Source organism: Cottoperca gobio, chromosome 20 (assembly GCF_900634415.1).
Source record: "Cottoperca gobio chromosome 20, fCotGob3.1, whole genome shotgun sequence".
Taxonomy (NCBI): domain Eukaryota; kingdom Metazoa; phylum Chordata; class Actinopteri; order Perciformes; family Bovichtidae; genus Cottoperca; species Cottoperca gobio.
In genome coordinates, this window is record NC_041374.1 from 6,566,549 (window position 1) to 6,583,182 (window position 16,634).

The following is a 16,634-nucleotide window of genomic DNA, read 5'->3' on the forward strand; positions in this document are numbered from 1 at the left end:
TCTACTTTTCTCATTATCAGCGTCTTTTGATTTCTCTTTCTCAACTGTTTTTGTGGAAGGGGTACCCTTCTTTATTGATGAGGATTCCTTTGTTTTGGATGCTTGAAAGGGACTAGGTGTCCTCTCTGAATTTGGAGATACGGCAGTGTTGTCGTAGTCCCAGGGACATACATCAGCTTTTAAAGATGGTGACTGGAGCGAGTCTCCTGTTTTGGATGGATCTAAAAGAGTACTTCTACTTTTTCCCTTCCAGAGGAGAGATGTCTTGTCTTTGTGTTGTCATATCTGGTGAACCAGATAACTCTGTTGTCTTTTGGGCCTCTTTGAAGTCCCATGGACAAACTTCTACCCGATGTGTTTCGGAGCTCTCTGTTGTAGATTGAGGCTGCTGGGTCTTAGCAAGTTTGCTAGCTTGACTGTATGTTTGTTGCTTTGAGCCTTCTACTTGACTGCCTTGACTTTCACCTCCATCTTCCCACGGACATATCTCTGCTCGTACAGCCGTCGTCCTCTGAATGTCCTTTGAATGGCTGCCACTTGATGGAGGTTGATCAGATGCTTTCTGTTTCTGCTGCTGAGATTTGCCTCCCTTGGTGCTACCTCCGTGAACCGTTGTGGTTTCCTCTGGTGCGATGGATACATGCTTTTGAACCTTGTTTTCAGATGGAGTTGGGAGATCCTCCACTTCCCAGGGACAAACTTCTGAGAGATCGTAGAGGTCATTCCCCTTGAGTGGATCGGAACAGATTGTAGGCTGGCTGCCACTCACTGGCTGTTTCATGATCCTGCCTATTGACATAGTTGGTTTGTACTCAACCGACTGGCTAATAATCATCTTGGGTTGGAATTCATTTTCCGGCTCTACATTGGCCCTTAAGTCTTTGCTCTTTGGCTGACTCTTCTTATTGCTGTCCTCCGTGCTCTGGGTCTTTCCTGTCAAGCCCAAAGTCTTCTCTTTGGCACTGGCTATGACACTGAGGGACTTCTGCAGCATGGAGGCTCTTGGATGAATTGGTTTCTTGTCTGCAGTGAGGTTATGGGCGCTGGCTGACTTGCAGACCAAAGGAACGCATTCTGTAGATTCACTGGTGGCACTTATAGTCTCACTAGACTTCTTCTTGACCAGCTTCTTGCCCATGAGTGTATCTATGAGGGAGCCTTCAGCTGGGCTCACCTCCATCTTGTTTGTCACTGAGCTGTTGGCGTCTTCACTCTGGTCACGAGCATGGTCATAGCTGCTGTGGGACTTCTTGAGGGAGAAAACCTTTTTCTTAAGCGTCTCCTCCTTCGCCGGCTTTCCTGTGTGTGTCGGATCGAAGGGGTTTTTCTTCAACATGCAGATGCTGTTACGGTTGCTCCCGTGTTCTCCAGACTCCTTGTCTTCACGGCTGCATTGCCGGTGCACCGATTCTGGAATCTCAGTTATGCGCCTCATCAACGAGCGACCCAACCCTTTTTTGGAGCTCCGCTTCTTCTGGAGATGTGGGTTGTTTGCTAGCATCTTCTTCCTCTTGTAAATCTCCAGCTGGGAGTAGAGTTTTTTCAGCTCCTCCTACATATTCATGAAAGAATCAAGGGGACAAGACAGAAGCAGAGCAATTAGTTGCCTGTTCAGAACAAATAATTGTATTTATACAGTTTAAAAAAGGGATTCCTAATCAAAACAGTGTTACAAAAAAAGCAAACATTCTACTGCACAGAGACATGCAGTACAAATTCAGGACACGTGACTACAAAAGGTTGTTAAATGATGCACTACCGAATATCACATGCGTGCTGAAAAAAGCAAAGACAGGACAGTCTCGGACAGAATCAAATAAGGAAAAGGCGTATTTTAGGTCTGAAACAGCCTCGAAGCTCAGGTCATTAATTTATCATATTTCTATCTCAATGCCCATCCGATTCAATGAATTTGTGTTGGAGAGACTTCTTCAGCTCTAACAGACAAACAGAAATCTCTGCTCACGTTGGTACGTTTTTCCCAATGACTGTCGCAAGACCTTACGCCACAGCCATTAATAGAACTGAGATGGCCCATTTCGTCTGGTGTCTGCAATAAAAAACTGCCATGGCTCAGTATTTTTGGAAGATTGAAAAGTTGTCACCAGGTTATACAATGGAGAATGAAAGGTTATACAATGGAGAATGAAAGTTTAAAAGGAAGCACTGCATACCCGAATGTCCTCAGGATCCAGACTGTGTTCGCTCCACGCTGATGTAATGCTGCTATTCAGATATGACCCAGAACGACCCATGTCCAGCTCGTCCTCATAAGCCTCGGAGGCAATATCATCTCTCATGTGGGTGCCGGCAAACAGGAACTGGTGGCATAAACAAGAATAATATTGTTTGTTGAACTGTTTCAGAAAATCTAATTTATTGAGCAGCAATGGTGAAGTTATTTAAATCTAGTAAATTAATTCAAAATAACATTATTTTACTTTCCAAGTGTCAACAAATCTCAAGAAAGTTCAGAACCATCAATGTGTTAGTTTGTCTCTAAACACATCCTGACCTCCCTTGCCATTCTGTGCATCTCACCCCAGATGAGCCCATTGGTCCCAAAGAAGATATAAATCTTGACATGTCTCGTATAGCTTCATTTTAGACAAAGTAATTCCCTAAAACAGCTGGGCATGTCACCCTGTGCAACAGTGTGGCTCACTGATGTGTTTTTGGACAACAATGGAGGCTCTATGGCAATGAGGAATACGACAAATCAGGCTTCAGATATACATATACTTACTTAGATCAAACAAGCAAACTATATACAGCTTTATCCTTAAAATACAACTCAATGAAATATTAAAATGAAAAGTAAGAATCAATTGAATTTATAATTTATTGTTGACGTTTACCTTCGGGATGAGTAGTAGACCCAGTGTTACTGTTACAGTTAAGTGGGTGTGGGTGAAGAACAGTAACAGCATCCAGTCTGGATGGAGCTCCGGAGCGAGAGTGAACCTGTAAGAAACAGGAAAGAGAGAAAAATGTAATCTAGTTTAATACAAATACAAGAGCAGGGATACCCAGATGTTTAACTAATATTAATCAAATATTTAGCTGGCTGCAGATACCATTTCTACTGGTAATAGTACAGTATTTCTAATAATAATAATAATGCATGTAGATTCAATAATCAAGCTACTCAACTTCTGTGCTCACATTTTTTTCAGTACCGTTTTGTAAATAAACACATCTTAAACATCTTTCTGATAGTGGACTGTTAAATTCAAAATGCACATATAGTAAATGAAGTCAAATATGACTAAATTATGCTGTGATATTCATACACGCTGCTAAGTAAACCTCTTAGATACAGATGGAGCCGGGAGAGACCATCGGACTTAATGTGTTTTCAGCCAAAGTAGATTTATACACTTCTACACGTCTTTCTAGGCGTCAATTCCACTGCCTCATATAATGTTCCACTTGGGTAATCCTTTCGCCAGCAAGGACTAAATATTTTCCTCATTCTTTCAATTCAACTCACAATAAAGGGGAGTGACCTTGATCTGGTCACAAGATCCAACCATTTATACATCAGACGAAAGTACACTGGGCCGAGGGTGGTGCAGCAGTTGGTGGAAAATTAGATAATTACTGACACCAGCCTTTTAATTTAAAATGAACTAACAGGCTTTTAGCACAATGAGACCACAAGCGCGCTAAAGATATGTCCTGTCAGATGCTAATCCCAGAGAGCCTCTATCCAAGGAAATGTCATCTAGCAGTATCAATACGTTGTTGTCTAATTACCAAACAGTTATGTGGTAATAGCTCAAAGGCATTGATAACGGGAAAAAGTCCAACATATGAAATGTCCAAAAGTCTTCCCTCATTCATGTTTTGTGAGGATATTCTGCGCAGATGAGGATTTAATAACCTTGGCATGCTGTCTCTTCTCAGCCTGCAGCACATCACTGAAACACTCCCCATGACTCACACTTAGACCTCCAGCTATTACGTTCCCTTCATTTTCTCTCAGCATCCCACTCACACCTGGACCTAGCTAAAAATCTGATGACTATCACAGCAAACAAGCAAGCCTGAGCTTTAACTGGTCACTAAGGGATCAAATAGCAGGTTCTGTGAGTAACACAAATGGACGCCGGATGCCTCTAACAAGCCCCCATGTACCCTGTGGTCTCTGGTGGCAGCCAGTCGGTATAACTAGCCACACCAGGCAACTTTCCAATTTATTAGGGGTCTCGTTTGGCCATTTTCTGCAGAGAAAAGCCTCGCAACAAGGCTGAAGTGGCAGATTAAAGGGGTTGGCAAAATAATCACAAAGAGCCAGATGTTCAAATACCATCAAAACTGTTCAAAACTCTGATTTCTCCAAAGAAACTATCAGGTTATAAGTCGATGATACACACTTTTCTTTCGTAATGGATGTTAATTTATGGCTGCCAATAATTCAAGCTATTTATGCCATCTTTAAAAAACATAAATCATTCTGACATGGTTCATTAGTAAATAATGTGATGGAGCTCAGCTCTCAATTAGGGGGGACTCCAGCTAGGAATGGCTGCGCTAGTGTCAGCTGAAACGCCTCATTTATAAACTGCAGGGTGCAGCTATTTGACATGTACACTGGAGGGAGAGGGGGGACGATGTCACCACAATAAAAAAAACAATTCCCAGATGGGTTGAGCCTCATGCGGTAGCCTATATGTGATGGAAATGAGGAGGACATAAACAGCGGAGGGCACATGTTGTGAATGTAAGTGACGGCATCTGGATGATGAAGATGCTTTTGTTAGTAATTATGGTTGTTCCTTGGAGCCCCAGATGGGTAGAGGTTACTGCACCAGAACTATTAAGATAGTGCCAGGGAATAACATTTATTTAAGATTTTCCTGTGGAAAGTTCATGCAAATTACACAAAATGATGTCCTGGTGGTATCTTGGCTTGCAGATAAAGTTGATTTTGCTAAGATTTTGATATATACTGTACATCTTCCACATATACCCACTAAGCAATCCAGTTGACTGGGAGGAGGAGCTCTCACCTGATGACATAGAATATTGCCGTCAGGACGAGTTCATTGTGAACAGCGATGGCCATGTAGCGAGGCTCGTGGAACGCAGACGGCACCGTCCTCACCGCGTAGCACAGATACACTGCCCACAGCAGGAAGAGGAACTCAGCTGTGAAGCAAGATTGAAAAAGAGGTGGCGAACACAATGAACATACGGTCCAATAAATCATTTATATGCATTGCACAAGCTATGCAGGCCAAAAAATAAATAAAAGGGACGTGCACCCACCAACTGGTCACTTCACAGTTCAGTGCTCTGGTGGAGCTAGAGCAAACTGTTGGACAACACAGGTATACAGGAAAAGGCCATGTTTAACACAAGCTATCAAACTCATTTGTAACAGCTATGGATGTATTCTCTGGACAATAAATGAATCCCTGTGCACCTCCATGGCAACCCCATGTAATGTCTCCTAGGTAGCAAACTCCACAGCAAAGAAAAAACACGCCGCTTTTTCCATGAAAACCTGTTGCCATTATTTTCACATTTATAGTGTTGTCTGCTTGAACTGTGGGGAGTGATTCACAAATATTCCTCACAACAGGAACAACAGTGAGCATTAGATGAAATTGGCCACTCATAGAAGTGTTATTTGTTAGGGGAGATCTGCAGTGAGTTGGCATATATATAGGTTATAGATTCAGATTCCAGCTAAATGTATCAACCCAACAAGCTAGAGATGTGGACACGGCAAAACAAATCTATTTCTAGGTTTATTATATAAAACGTTATATTCTTTTTTTTCTTCTAAGTACAACAATATGACAATGAAATGAGCATTCTCTCTCTCTCTCGCTCTCTCTCAGCAAAATGCCTTTTATAAATGGTGCCTGATTAATACATTGTACAAAGAATACATTACATAATGACTTGACCAAAATGACACTTTCACAGTGCATACACCACATAACAAATGCTGGTGAGTCTGCAAGAATTTAAGAGAAATTAAATTAAATGGAATCTAATGTTGTAGATTAACTAAACATCATTGCAACGCTGAAGCTGCAGTTTTGTCGTGCATACTTGGGCTGAATAATAAATCTTGCATGGTTCAAAACTAGCTTTTTGCATGTTTTCATTAAGCAAAAAAAATCAAATGTACAAATAAACTCCTGACTGTGAGTGTATGCAGGTGCGGATTTTTAAATCATAAAGATTTATTGTGTCTGTGTCTGTGTGTAATTTATTAGCTAGGTAACGTCAGAGCTGACTCGCACCTCTCTATTTTTACCCCGTAATAAACAGAATGAAAATGTGCCTTGAGTATACATTATCACAGCATGTAGGCTCTGCTGGGGGTCCATCTGTTTTCCCAGAAGTCAAAAAGGTCCACAGTTCTCTCTCATTTAAGCCTGAGTCAGCAGATGTAAAACAGCATGCAAATTTACTCAACGCGAGATGCTGCCCCCCTCCGTGCATCTTTGATTTCTCATCTACCTTTTTTATCCGCTGCTTGGTTGCCCTCTCCTTCATGCACAATAGGAAATATCCAAAAGTGAAGCAGCGGTGGAGATGATTAATGTCTACTTTTGAGAAACGTATTAGCATTGCAGAGCAATGTAAATGGATGCAAACTGTTTTACTCATCCAACTTCTTTTTTCTTGTCTCTCTCGCTCTCTTTGAACTCCAAATGCTATCACGCCAAACACATTACTTTTTGATTTCATGCCATGACTAAATAACCCATGATTTCTCACTGTGGTACTCGCACACAGAGTTCAATGTATATTAATTAATTTACAGCACCCTATGGAGGCAGAGAGCAGTAGCAGGGCTTACCGACAGCCATCATGTAGTCCCAGCGATCCAGCAGGCACATGCTGAACTGCAGCCCATCGGGCGTGTAGCCCACGTCGATGAGAGCCAACTTCCTGTCCGGGCTCTGACAGACAGCAGATGTCCAAGCCACAAGGAACCAGCAGACGATGAGTAGGATGATGCCCAGCAGACGCAACACTCGCCAGCTGGTCATATAGGGGATCCTCTGGGCTGTACGGGACAGGAACACCTTCAGCACCCTGTTGGGGGGAGATGAGATGAGATGCTCACTTTAAGAACATAACAAAAACATCGTCATTATACGACAGAATAAATTCACACTGTAAAGACAGCATCAGTTAGGGAAAACTTTCACACTTTCGTCCTCTCTGCTCTATTTCCCCCGAACTTTCCCCGAGGCCTACTTGTCATTGCGAGTTCCTCATTTCCCAGTATTCCCTTCAGCAATGCTTATAGCCTGTACCTTGACCTGCTGCTGTCACTATGTGTAGGTGCACAAGATAACAGCAACAAGCAAGAGCTCGAGGAAAAGGCTACGTTTATTTTCTTGTGTTTGCAATGCATTCGAAACTACTGAGGTTACAGTACATCTGGCTTTGTTTAAGATATATCTTAACATATAATTGTTTAAAATGTAATGTAAAATGCTCTATCCACAGCATATGGTTTTTTTCCGTTTCCTACCAACAGTATATGTTGGTTTCTTTTATCCACGACAACAATCTGTCTCAATTAGGGATGCATCGATTCAACTTTTTCTCCCCCAATATGATTATAACAATAGCTCAACTCAGGGTATCTGCAGACACTGAGTATGAATCCCATACCAATGCTTTTTAAAACATTTTAATCTGCAAACCTCACTGTGTTAAGCTAATTGGAACTAGACACACGCACACAGACTTGCAAGGTGAACACAACACCGTAGTAATTTTCATGTAAGATAACACGACGCTGGGAATTAATGCGGGGCAAAGAATGGGTTAGCTGGGTTAGCTACCTGCTAGCGTAACGCCAGATTGTCTACCAGAGGTTTACAATGGAAGATTAATCCCACAAATTCACAAAATTGTATAATCACGTCGACAAAGAGACTGTATTTAATGATTTAATGTCACATCATGGCTGAACCTGATGCCCTAAGGTCAGAAATTAAACTAGAATTGATCAGGCGTAGTGGAATAGCCAATGACGCGCAACATTTTGCTAACAGATTAGACAAAGGTTTTTTGGGTGATTTTGTAAAGCAGATTACCCACTTTGTTGTGTAGTTTGGAAGAGACAAATATTAGCACGATGTCAGATTGTTTACCTTTAACAAGAGATTTACAACAGAGGAGTAAGCCCACAAGTAAGCCCCCGTGCATTTATTCTGTGCATTTCTACACGACAGTTAGTATTTCGCTTCAACTTCCCAGACAAACACAAAGACTGTGTAATAGGAATTAAACTGTGCTCAAACACATGACCAGCCATCGCTATTCTTAGGCTGTGCCCTTCACGCACATTGATGAAGTGTCCACTGTGCTCCCCGCTAATGAGCCCCCCATCAAAAATTGATCTGTGCAATATGTTAACTCGCACCTCTAAGGGTTTACTCTGTTCAGCATCTTCATTAGGCCTTTTTTTGACAGATTCACCTGACAAAAAGCCTCTCAGATGAACAGATTCAAGTGCATTACTTTAAATATGGCAGACCCCCTGTCTCATTATAAACTATTCAATAACCCCCCCCCCCCCCTCTTGTCTCTCCCTTACTATGTCCTCCAGCTGTGCTTTCCCTCCCTCTGATCTCACACACATTTGTCTCTCCGTTTGTCTCTTGCCAAACATCATTCAATCCTACGTTATATACGAGATCATTTGTGGCCACAGCACCTCGTGTTTTCTTAATTACTTTATACATAGCATTTACCTCTTCCACCTAATGAGGCAGTGAATCCTCCCCTAAAATGTGCGGTGTAGTCCGGTGATGATTTAGCGGAGGAACACGCTGCCTCGACACTTCATAAAGGCCCTTACTTTAACAAGGAGTTAAGATGTAAGACACAATGTAATTGCACTTAAATAGGTCAATGTAATGCGATAGGCACTTCCTAGGATGGATAACGATGTTGAACAAATGGTTTTGTGTAGATGTGTGCGTGTAATGAGTGTGTGTTACCTGTACAACTTAAGAGTCAGTGTCCCGTAGACGGTAGCGAAACCCAGCAGTCGAACCCAGCGCAGCAGGATGCAGCGGAAAACACTCGGCTGGAAATAGAGAATCCCAACCTGCAAGAGGACAGAAGTAAAATAAATAAATAATGAAGGTTTTTGTAAACAAACAAAGTAAAAGAGCTATCAGTGTGTTCTACATGATAACGGGCCCTCTGTCCCTGGGAAAATACAAAGTCGTGGGAAAGTTGCCGCCTGACTGTGCTCTATTGGACGGCTCTCTGAACAATGGAGTAATGTTATTTAAATGTTGGTTTGTTCCAGATGTCCTCTTTTAGCGTCTAGCAAGTGCACGAGCGGGCTCATAGTTTAGTTTTCCGTATCATTAATTTAATCACTTCCATCAGTCGCCGGCTCCCTTAGTCGTCTTTTGACTCCACGCCTTGTAAAGTTGTTTTACACCTATGAAATTTTTTTCACTTTCTGTGCCACCATCAGTAAAAGGGACTTTTAAATGTTATGGAAATTCTGCATCATTCTTAAACTTGGATAATAGGACTTTGAGTTGGGATTGTTTTGTCGGCCAGGAATTTTAAAATCATGACAGTTACTGAATTTGCATGTCAACTGTCGCATCTCCATGACGATTGATCTGATGATAAAGTAAAATGTGTGAAATGTATAAAAAAGCTCGTAAAATATACAGAATGTTTGAGCCGTTACTCAATATGGGGCAGTATGTCAAGCATGAACATGTAGTGGAGTTGTACATCATTGGAACCCTACTGCCAGGGTATACTATACCCCCACAGTCATTTACTGCACCTCTCTGCTTGTCTGCTAAACTGCCTCAAATCCATTGCAATGGATCAGCCAGTGATGTGAAGTCCTTTCAAGTCGTACAAGTAAACAAGCAAGTCTTTAATGTGCAACCATTGCATAATACAGCAATTAAGCATTTTGGCATAATGTGAACAGTATGAAGTCTCAGAGGTAAGATTTAATAGATGAAAGGCTACAAAAGAGAAAATTGAAAGCAATTTTAACATAAGCATGGCTTTTACTCGTGCTGCTTATACTTTTGTAAACATGTAGTGTCATTTATGTTCCGTACTACTGATACTATAACAACATCTGTTATTACAGTTATTAATGGTGAAGTGTTGTGTCGTTTTATAACCATCCTTGGCGTTACTTGCAAAAACAAATCCATCAGAGCCTAACATCACACAAACCTTGCCCTTGAGATAAGGAAAGCATCCACCCATGTTTGCTCGAAAGACGTAGAAACACAGTGCGATGGTGCCCATCCAAGCCCTCAAAAGAAACCCAGTGACTGTCTTCCAAAGACATAAAAAAGCGCCAATGCAAACACAAACAAATACAAACAAACATCTGAGGCGACATAATAATCTGTCCGCTGCAGATGTGAAGCGATTTCCCCTGTGGGATTGTTAATGTTAATCGGATTAGCCAAGGCATTATTACATTCCCTCAGGCTGTGGAGAAGACGCAGACATGTGGATATTTTTTTGCTCACTAGGTTTGAGTCAGTCAAGGGACGCGGAGGACCCCCACGGGAGAAAGGCCCACATCCTCATCTGCTCACAAACGCTGGCCGACCAAACGCAGAAACCTCTGCCTCACACAAAAGCTTGCTCAAGTTGACTCAGCTTTGCAAAGGGCTATGTGGCACATAGCAAATAATGAATAGATGAGTGCTCAGTTGTTTATTTTTAATGCATACAGGGTTTTTTATGCTGAATTCTACTCTTGGCTGGATGGAAAAGCCTCTGAAACAAACTGTTAGACTATCCATGGACACCAAAACTCAGGAGGTAAAAGAAAGTATTTAAATAACAATAGAGGGAGAGGAGCCGATAAAGAGATGGCAGGCTGGGCCGACGCCGAGCAACTCGCTGACGCACATTTTCAGGTCCGCAGGGACAGAAGAGAGCGCAGGAAGATGAGTAAAAAGGCACCGAGGGAAAACACAGCTCATGACTCCTTTTTAGATCAACTACAGAATGGCATCTGGATATCTGTCACGTGCCAGTTTGAGGCGGATGTTGTTTGTGATGAGATCAGACAGAGAGGTGTTATCAGCAGCATCGCTCCCTCTAAGGGCCGACTCCAAACGATCTGAATGAGTCGTCAAATTTTATTTTTTAACACTTTTATCTTCTGTGTTATTGGTGCGATCTCACCTGTCGTTTTTGTTTTAACTGGTTTAAAACCCACAAAGGAAACATTTTAGATTTAGTTGTTTAAGGGTTCACGATTGCCAGACTGTTGCCAGTAAAGTTGGTTATTACAGAATATTTTGTTGTTTTTCTTTGGACATTCCTGACTTATTGTCTCTCTAAACTTTAAGTTTACAAGCACAAGAAATTTTCTAGAAATCAGATGTCTCTTGTCTCTTTGGCGGAGTCATGGCGGATTTCTCTTTAATAATTCCCGTCAATACAAAACGGATATCATACTCAAATCCACACAACAACTTCACACATTAAAACAACTTAGCAAGTGTTAAATGAGAATTATGTGACCAGACATGGTTGAGAAACCCTTTTACACCTATAACAATGTGAGACCGTGTCACTTTTGACAAACTACACAGCATGCTCACTTAGAGAAAATACATTTTCAGGCAGCCTCTGTACACTGTGATTTAGTGCCACCTGCCACCTCCCAAAATTGAGTGTTCAACTTTTGGGACAGTTGACAAAAAACCCCAAATATGCTTAGTTTCCATGCAGCTTTAACCATCCACTGATTTGTCTGATGAGCTTTCATTTTTTGTCCATGAAGAGGATATTCCGAAAATATTACAGAATACGATGAGGCTCAAATTCTAGTTCGAGTGCTCACTGTAACACAAAACCAAAAATCCATTCCCTCTGTACTCTTAGTTCATCTGATACAATGAGGTCCATCCCCAGTGTCCCCCATTGCTGCCAAGACCCATGTCAAGACTCAAATTATAGAGCAAAAGTAAGCGTAGTCATTGTCCTCAAACATTTACATGACCCTGCTATCGTACAGTTCTGAGCAGAAATGCACTTTCCATCAGTCGGGTTTCTGGGAAGAGACTGGCCGTGAAACCCCCGACAGGTTTCTCTTAACGCCAGTGTGCATAAAGAGCAAGATCAGTTTCTGCCCCCCTTTTCTTTTCAAACCTTCCATTAATAATCAATGCTAAGTGCTGGGAATCTTAGATTCAGCGCAGTGGGAAGGGAAAGGGATCGAGTGTTACGTGTATGCGCACGCAAACGTGCACGCGGGGGGATTGAGATGATCAGGGTGCTGTATACCTATCTAATGGACATCAATATCGAGGAGACAATCATCAACACACTTACTACTCTTCAGTCTGCCTCCCCACCGTTTGTCTCGTCTCAGTTACAGCATGAGTAAAGGCTTCTAGAAATGCTGAGTGAGCGTCGCCGACATCGATCAGCTCTCTTAGCACCCAACATTTTAAATTTGCTGATTATTCTGTTTCAATAATATGAGATCAATGTTACATATGTTTTGCTTTTTGCTACAATTAAAATGAAGTTGTAGTCCCTAGGCTCAAATTACGCATATTTCATAGTTGGTACTGAGGGTATTTTTAGGAAATATCTAGGATTTTCTAGGCAGGTGAACAGATCCCAGCTGGATGTTTTTCTCCCTGACCATTATGTGCATCTGCCGGCCTGGTCTCTAGACTCCCCAGACACCTGACTAAACACAACCTGGTTTCCGCATCTGCCCTCCAAAACAAAGCTGTGTCATGTGGGAACTACACAACAGAACAGTGTGTTCTACAGTTGCACACCATAGGCAGATTCAACTTTTTTTTAAGTTGTGGAAGTGCACAATGGCACATTTGGAGGAGTGCAGGGTGGCTAACTGGCTGACGGAAGCACTCCTCCGTAGCTTATCTTTCTTTCAAGTGTTTCAAAGAAATGATTATTCATAACCAGCTATTGAAGTAATGAAATCATCCAAACCTTTCTGTTATTTAGCTTACCCTAATGGGTTTGACAAAATAATTGAAACCCCTCTTCGTATAACACAATACAATTCAACAGCACCACAAATTGCATTGTCCAAAAGTACCATACAGTTGAATCAACAACTAAGTTCTCCCCTCCATTGGCAGTTCTATAAACTTGGCATTACATAATGCTTGACACTTGATATGGACCGTTGTGAAAGAGATATTAACCTGACAGCCGATGCTGCTAATGCTCTTATCAACAATGACTTGTAAGACAGTGACTAAGAAGGTGGGTTGTCAAGTGTTCTTCTTTTGTTTGGACAATGACATGATGGCTGCTGAAGGGAACATCTCCGGTTGTTGGGGGGGGTTTGAACCCGTAATGTCAAAGATAACAGGTGTCCTCTCTAACCGCCAAATTACATTACGACCAATCAAACGTGTTCTACGCAAGAAAGAAAGAGAAGACCACTTTTCCACAGGGATGTTGTTTCTTTGCTCAACTATTTAAGACAAATCAAGACACAGAATATATTTAAATGCAGACATCCCAGTAGATTCCCAATCCCAGCCGATTTACATTGTTAAAATGCATTAACCATCTGCTATTGTTCCCTTTATCTAGGATATTTAACAATGATCTCTGTTTGAATTTGGAGTGATGGGACTGTAAAAAAAAACAGCCACACATAACAAGATTCACACAATCGCGCACTTACTCATTCAATCAACACTCACTTAATTTGCAGTTATCATTCCTAATCATCTCTCATTTCAGCACCCATCAGCTGGCTCAACACACACACACACACACACACATTCAGTGGGTTGGTTACCCACTAGAGAGTGTCCCTGTTGATACGGTGACGCAAGACAGCCAGCTGTGGTGCGAGCTGCAGCTTTCCAGGGAACTGTTGTGATGCTTGCTACCTCTGTGTTCAGTTCTCCTGTCGTCTCCATTGGCGCTGATTTTCTACTTTCGTTTAGAGTTTTCTGTTTGTTCTGTTTGTATGGAAAGTCTCGTATGCTTATTGTTTCCTTTTATACTGGACAAACTAAGAGACGGAGGAGGGCAACTGCCTGTTCCACAAGAAGATTGATACTAGCACAATTGCACAGCTGTTCTAGGTTGACTATATATGTCTTTGTCCATTTTGACTAAGACAAAGTTGTGTCAAAAGGTTAGCCTGTTTGCACAATTAAAGGCTACAAGTCAATCAATGTTCTCCAGTACATTTTCTTCCCTTGGATGTCAGCTGTTATGGAAAGGCACCTGTTTCAGCAGTTTACCGCTGGAGAAACATAACACCACAACACATAAAAGAGACTGTCTTATTAAAAACTGAAGGCTAGAAGGCTCCTCGGAGAGCGCAGACCTAAAAGGCCAAATGCCTTACCTTGCAATAGTATAGGTTCTATATACGACATTCAGAACATATAGCTCAGCCATCCGTGAGAGACTCGGAGTAGAGCCGCTGCTCCTGTGCGTTGAAAGGAGCCAGTTGAGGTGGTTCGGGGCTCTAGTAAGGATGCCACCTGGGCGCCTCCCTAGGGAGGTGTTCCAGGCACATCCAGCTGGGAGGAGACCCCGGGGAAGACCCAGGACTCGGTGGAGAGATTATATCTCCACACTGGCCTGGGAACGGCAAGGTTTAAAGCACTCATGTTCTCATTCTTCACACAACTACACCATGAATGCCTTTGAAGAGTGACTTTCCAAACGTGTGTGTCATCACCTGCCTTCCAATATGACCACTCAGAAAAGGTTTAAGATATTGTACAACCTAGTTTGTTTGAAGCATTCCGAGACCTTAAATGTGGCCTTAACTGGGGTACGAATGAGAGCCAAGTTTACCCCATAAATGTGTTGCGTAACTGTGTTAGCGCCTAACTTAAATGTCATGAAAACAAAAACTCTGGCACTCTGCAATCCCCAAAGGTTTCATGTGAGAATGGTAATACACCCACAACCAAAATATGACGCCCAACTGGATGCACCACAGAGCATACACAAATCATTTTGTGCTAGGCCGCTTTAGATAATTATCTCTCGCTGTAGGGCAAACAGGAGATATTCAACAAATAACACTTTTGTTTTAGACTATGCAGTTGGCAAAAAGGGTGCCAAAAAGCAGCAGTGTGTAATTAACTTGTAATGTGTAGACAATAAAAATGCAAATGTGTGAGCACGGGGGGGGGTCAATGCAGAGGGTGAAAGCTTCAGGGATTGATCCCTTTTCCCGTGAAGGTCAGAGTCCCACAGGGTATCGATCACATAGGATGTCAGACCTCTTTCTCAGTACCGTGAAATTAAAACATTTGACTCATTAATTATCATCTATACAAGTCTTGAACTCTACCCCAATTATTTATTATTTATCAAATGTAACTTAAACAATTACCTTCTGTTCATCCAACCCTTCCTCATCCTTAAATCTCTTACAACATCATTTCTGTACATCTACTTGAATTGATTTATGCGTGTACTTTGCTTGCATTCCACATCTAAACCATTCCCTAAATTCACCCGTCAAATTGAAATACACAACTCTTAATAGTGGTACAAACACAATGATTTATTTTTTAATACCCCCTCTCTATCTATATGTACTTATCCCCACATTAATGTTTTGTGTGTCCACTTGGGGGCAGCAGAACAAGCTCAAAACACACCATTGACATATTAGGACCTTGATAATGCTGTGATGTTAGCAGAGCAACATTAGCATTCATTTTGAATTGTGTTTCTGACCACCTGCTGAATGTAAAGCCCAATGTTCACTCTCCTTCCAGCAATGTTTTTGGTCTCTACAAACACAAATGCTCACATATCACATACCAGCTAGACTAGGGGTTCGGGAACCTATGGCTCTTTCGATGACGCCATATGGCTCGCAGACAATTTTGAGCTCTGTTTTGCGAAGGGCGGGGCTTCGCTCCCGACACTAACACACACACACACACACACACACACAAGACAGAGCGGAGGACAGGAGAGGAGTGAAGAAAAAAAAATATCCACGCACGCCCCCGTCGCACATTTTTTTAAATGAAATGACTGCCTGCTGCAGCTAGAAATAAGATCTATGAGAACGATAAGATAGTAAATAAAACAGTGAAGTTGTTTCATACACCTTGCAACATTCTGCTTCAAAAATTACACTTCACCACTCTTCCACTGTAGATTCATAGTTTCATCTTCCTGTTTGGTGCCATAAAGCAATTGTTCTTCTAATGGACACCAGGAAATTGCTGTGTAGACTCTGGTGGTTTGTGGCCTCAGAAATGTTTATATTAATTGTGTTAATATCTCTTAATGAATGTGGTCAGTGTGACCCAAATGGTTTTAATGCCTCTCAATTGTGCCTCTGTTAGAAGTTAGTAGAAATTCTGGTTTGAATGCTGAATTATTATTATGGTTGGCAGCTATGACGGCTAGGAGAGCAACCTCATACTAATGGAGCACTTACTGAAATGAAAATGCTACAATAAAACATCATACATTAGTCATCTGTCAATGATGCTGTATAAACACGTCAGTTTGTAGATTTTCAAAGGGGACTTGTACTGAAAACGTGAGTTCCAGTACAAGGAATAGACGACATTGAATTTCAGTCACAGTTTCTTTGCAAACGGCTACCAGCTAAAAAAGGGGAGAAAAAT

General features: G+C 41.8%; 1 protein-coding gene across 1 annotated transcript in view; it reads right to left on the minus strand.

Moving 5' to 3' along the window:
* Positions 1 to 16,634, minus strand: part of gpr158a (G protein-coupled receptor 158a) — a 63,276-nt gene that overhangs the window by 4,819 nt on the left and 41,823 nt on the right. Inside the window, exons 6-12 of the mRNA XM_029458113.1 lie at positions 8,991 to 9,100; positions 6,827 to 7,065; positions 5,016 to 5,154; positions 2,859 to 2,964; positions 2,175 to 2,321; positions 1,967 to 2,050; positions 320 to 1,552 (exon numbers count right to left, since the gene is read on the minus strand). Of these exons, the coding sequence (XP_029313973.1) occupies positions 320 to 1,552; positions 1,967 to 2,050; positions 2,175 to 2,321; positions 2,859 to 2,964; positions 5,016 to 5,154; positions 6,827 to 7,065; positions 8,991 to 9,100 (2,058 nt within the window). The remainder of the gene's footprint in view (positions 1 to 319; positions 1,553 to 1,966; positions 2,051 to 2,174; positions 2,322 to 2,858; positions 2,965 to 5,015; positions 5,155 to 6,826; positions 7,066 to 8,990; positions 9,101 to 16,634) is intronic.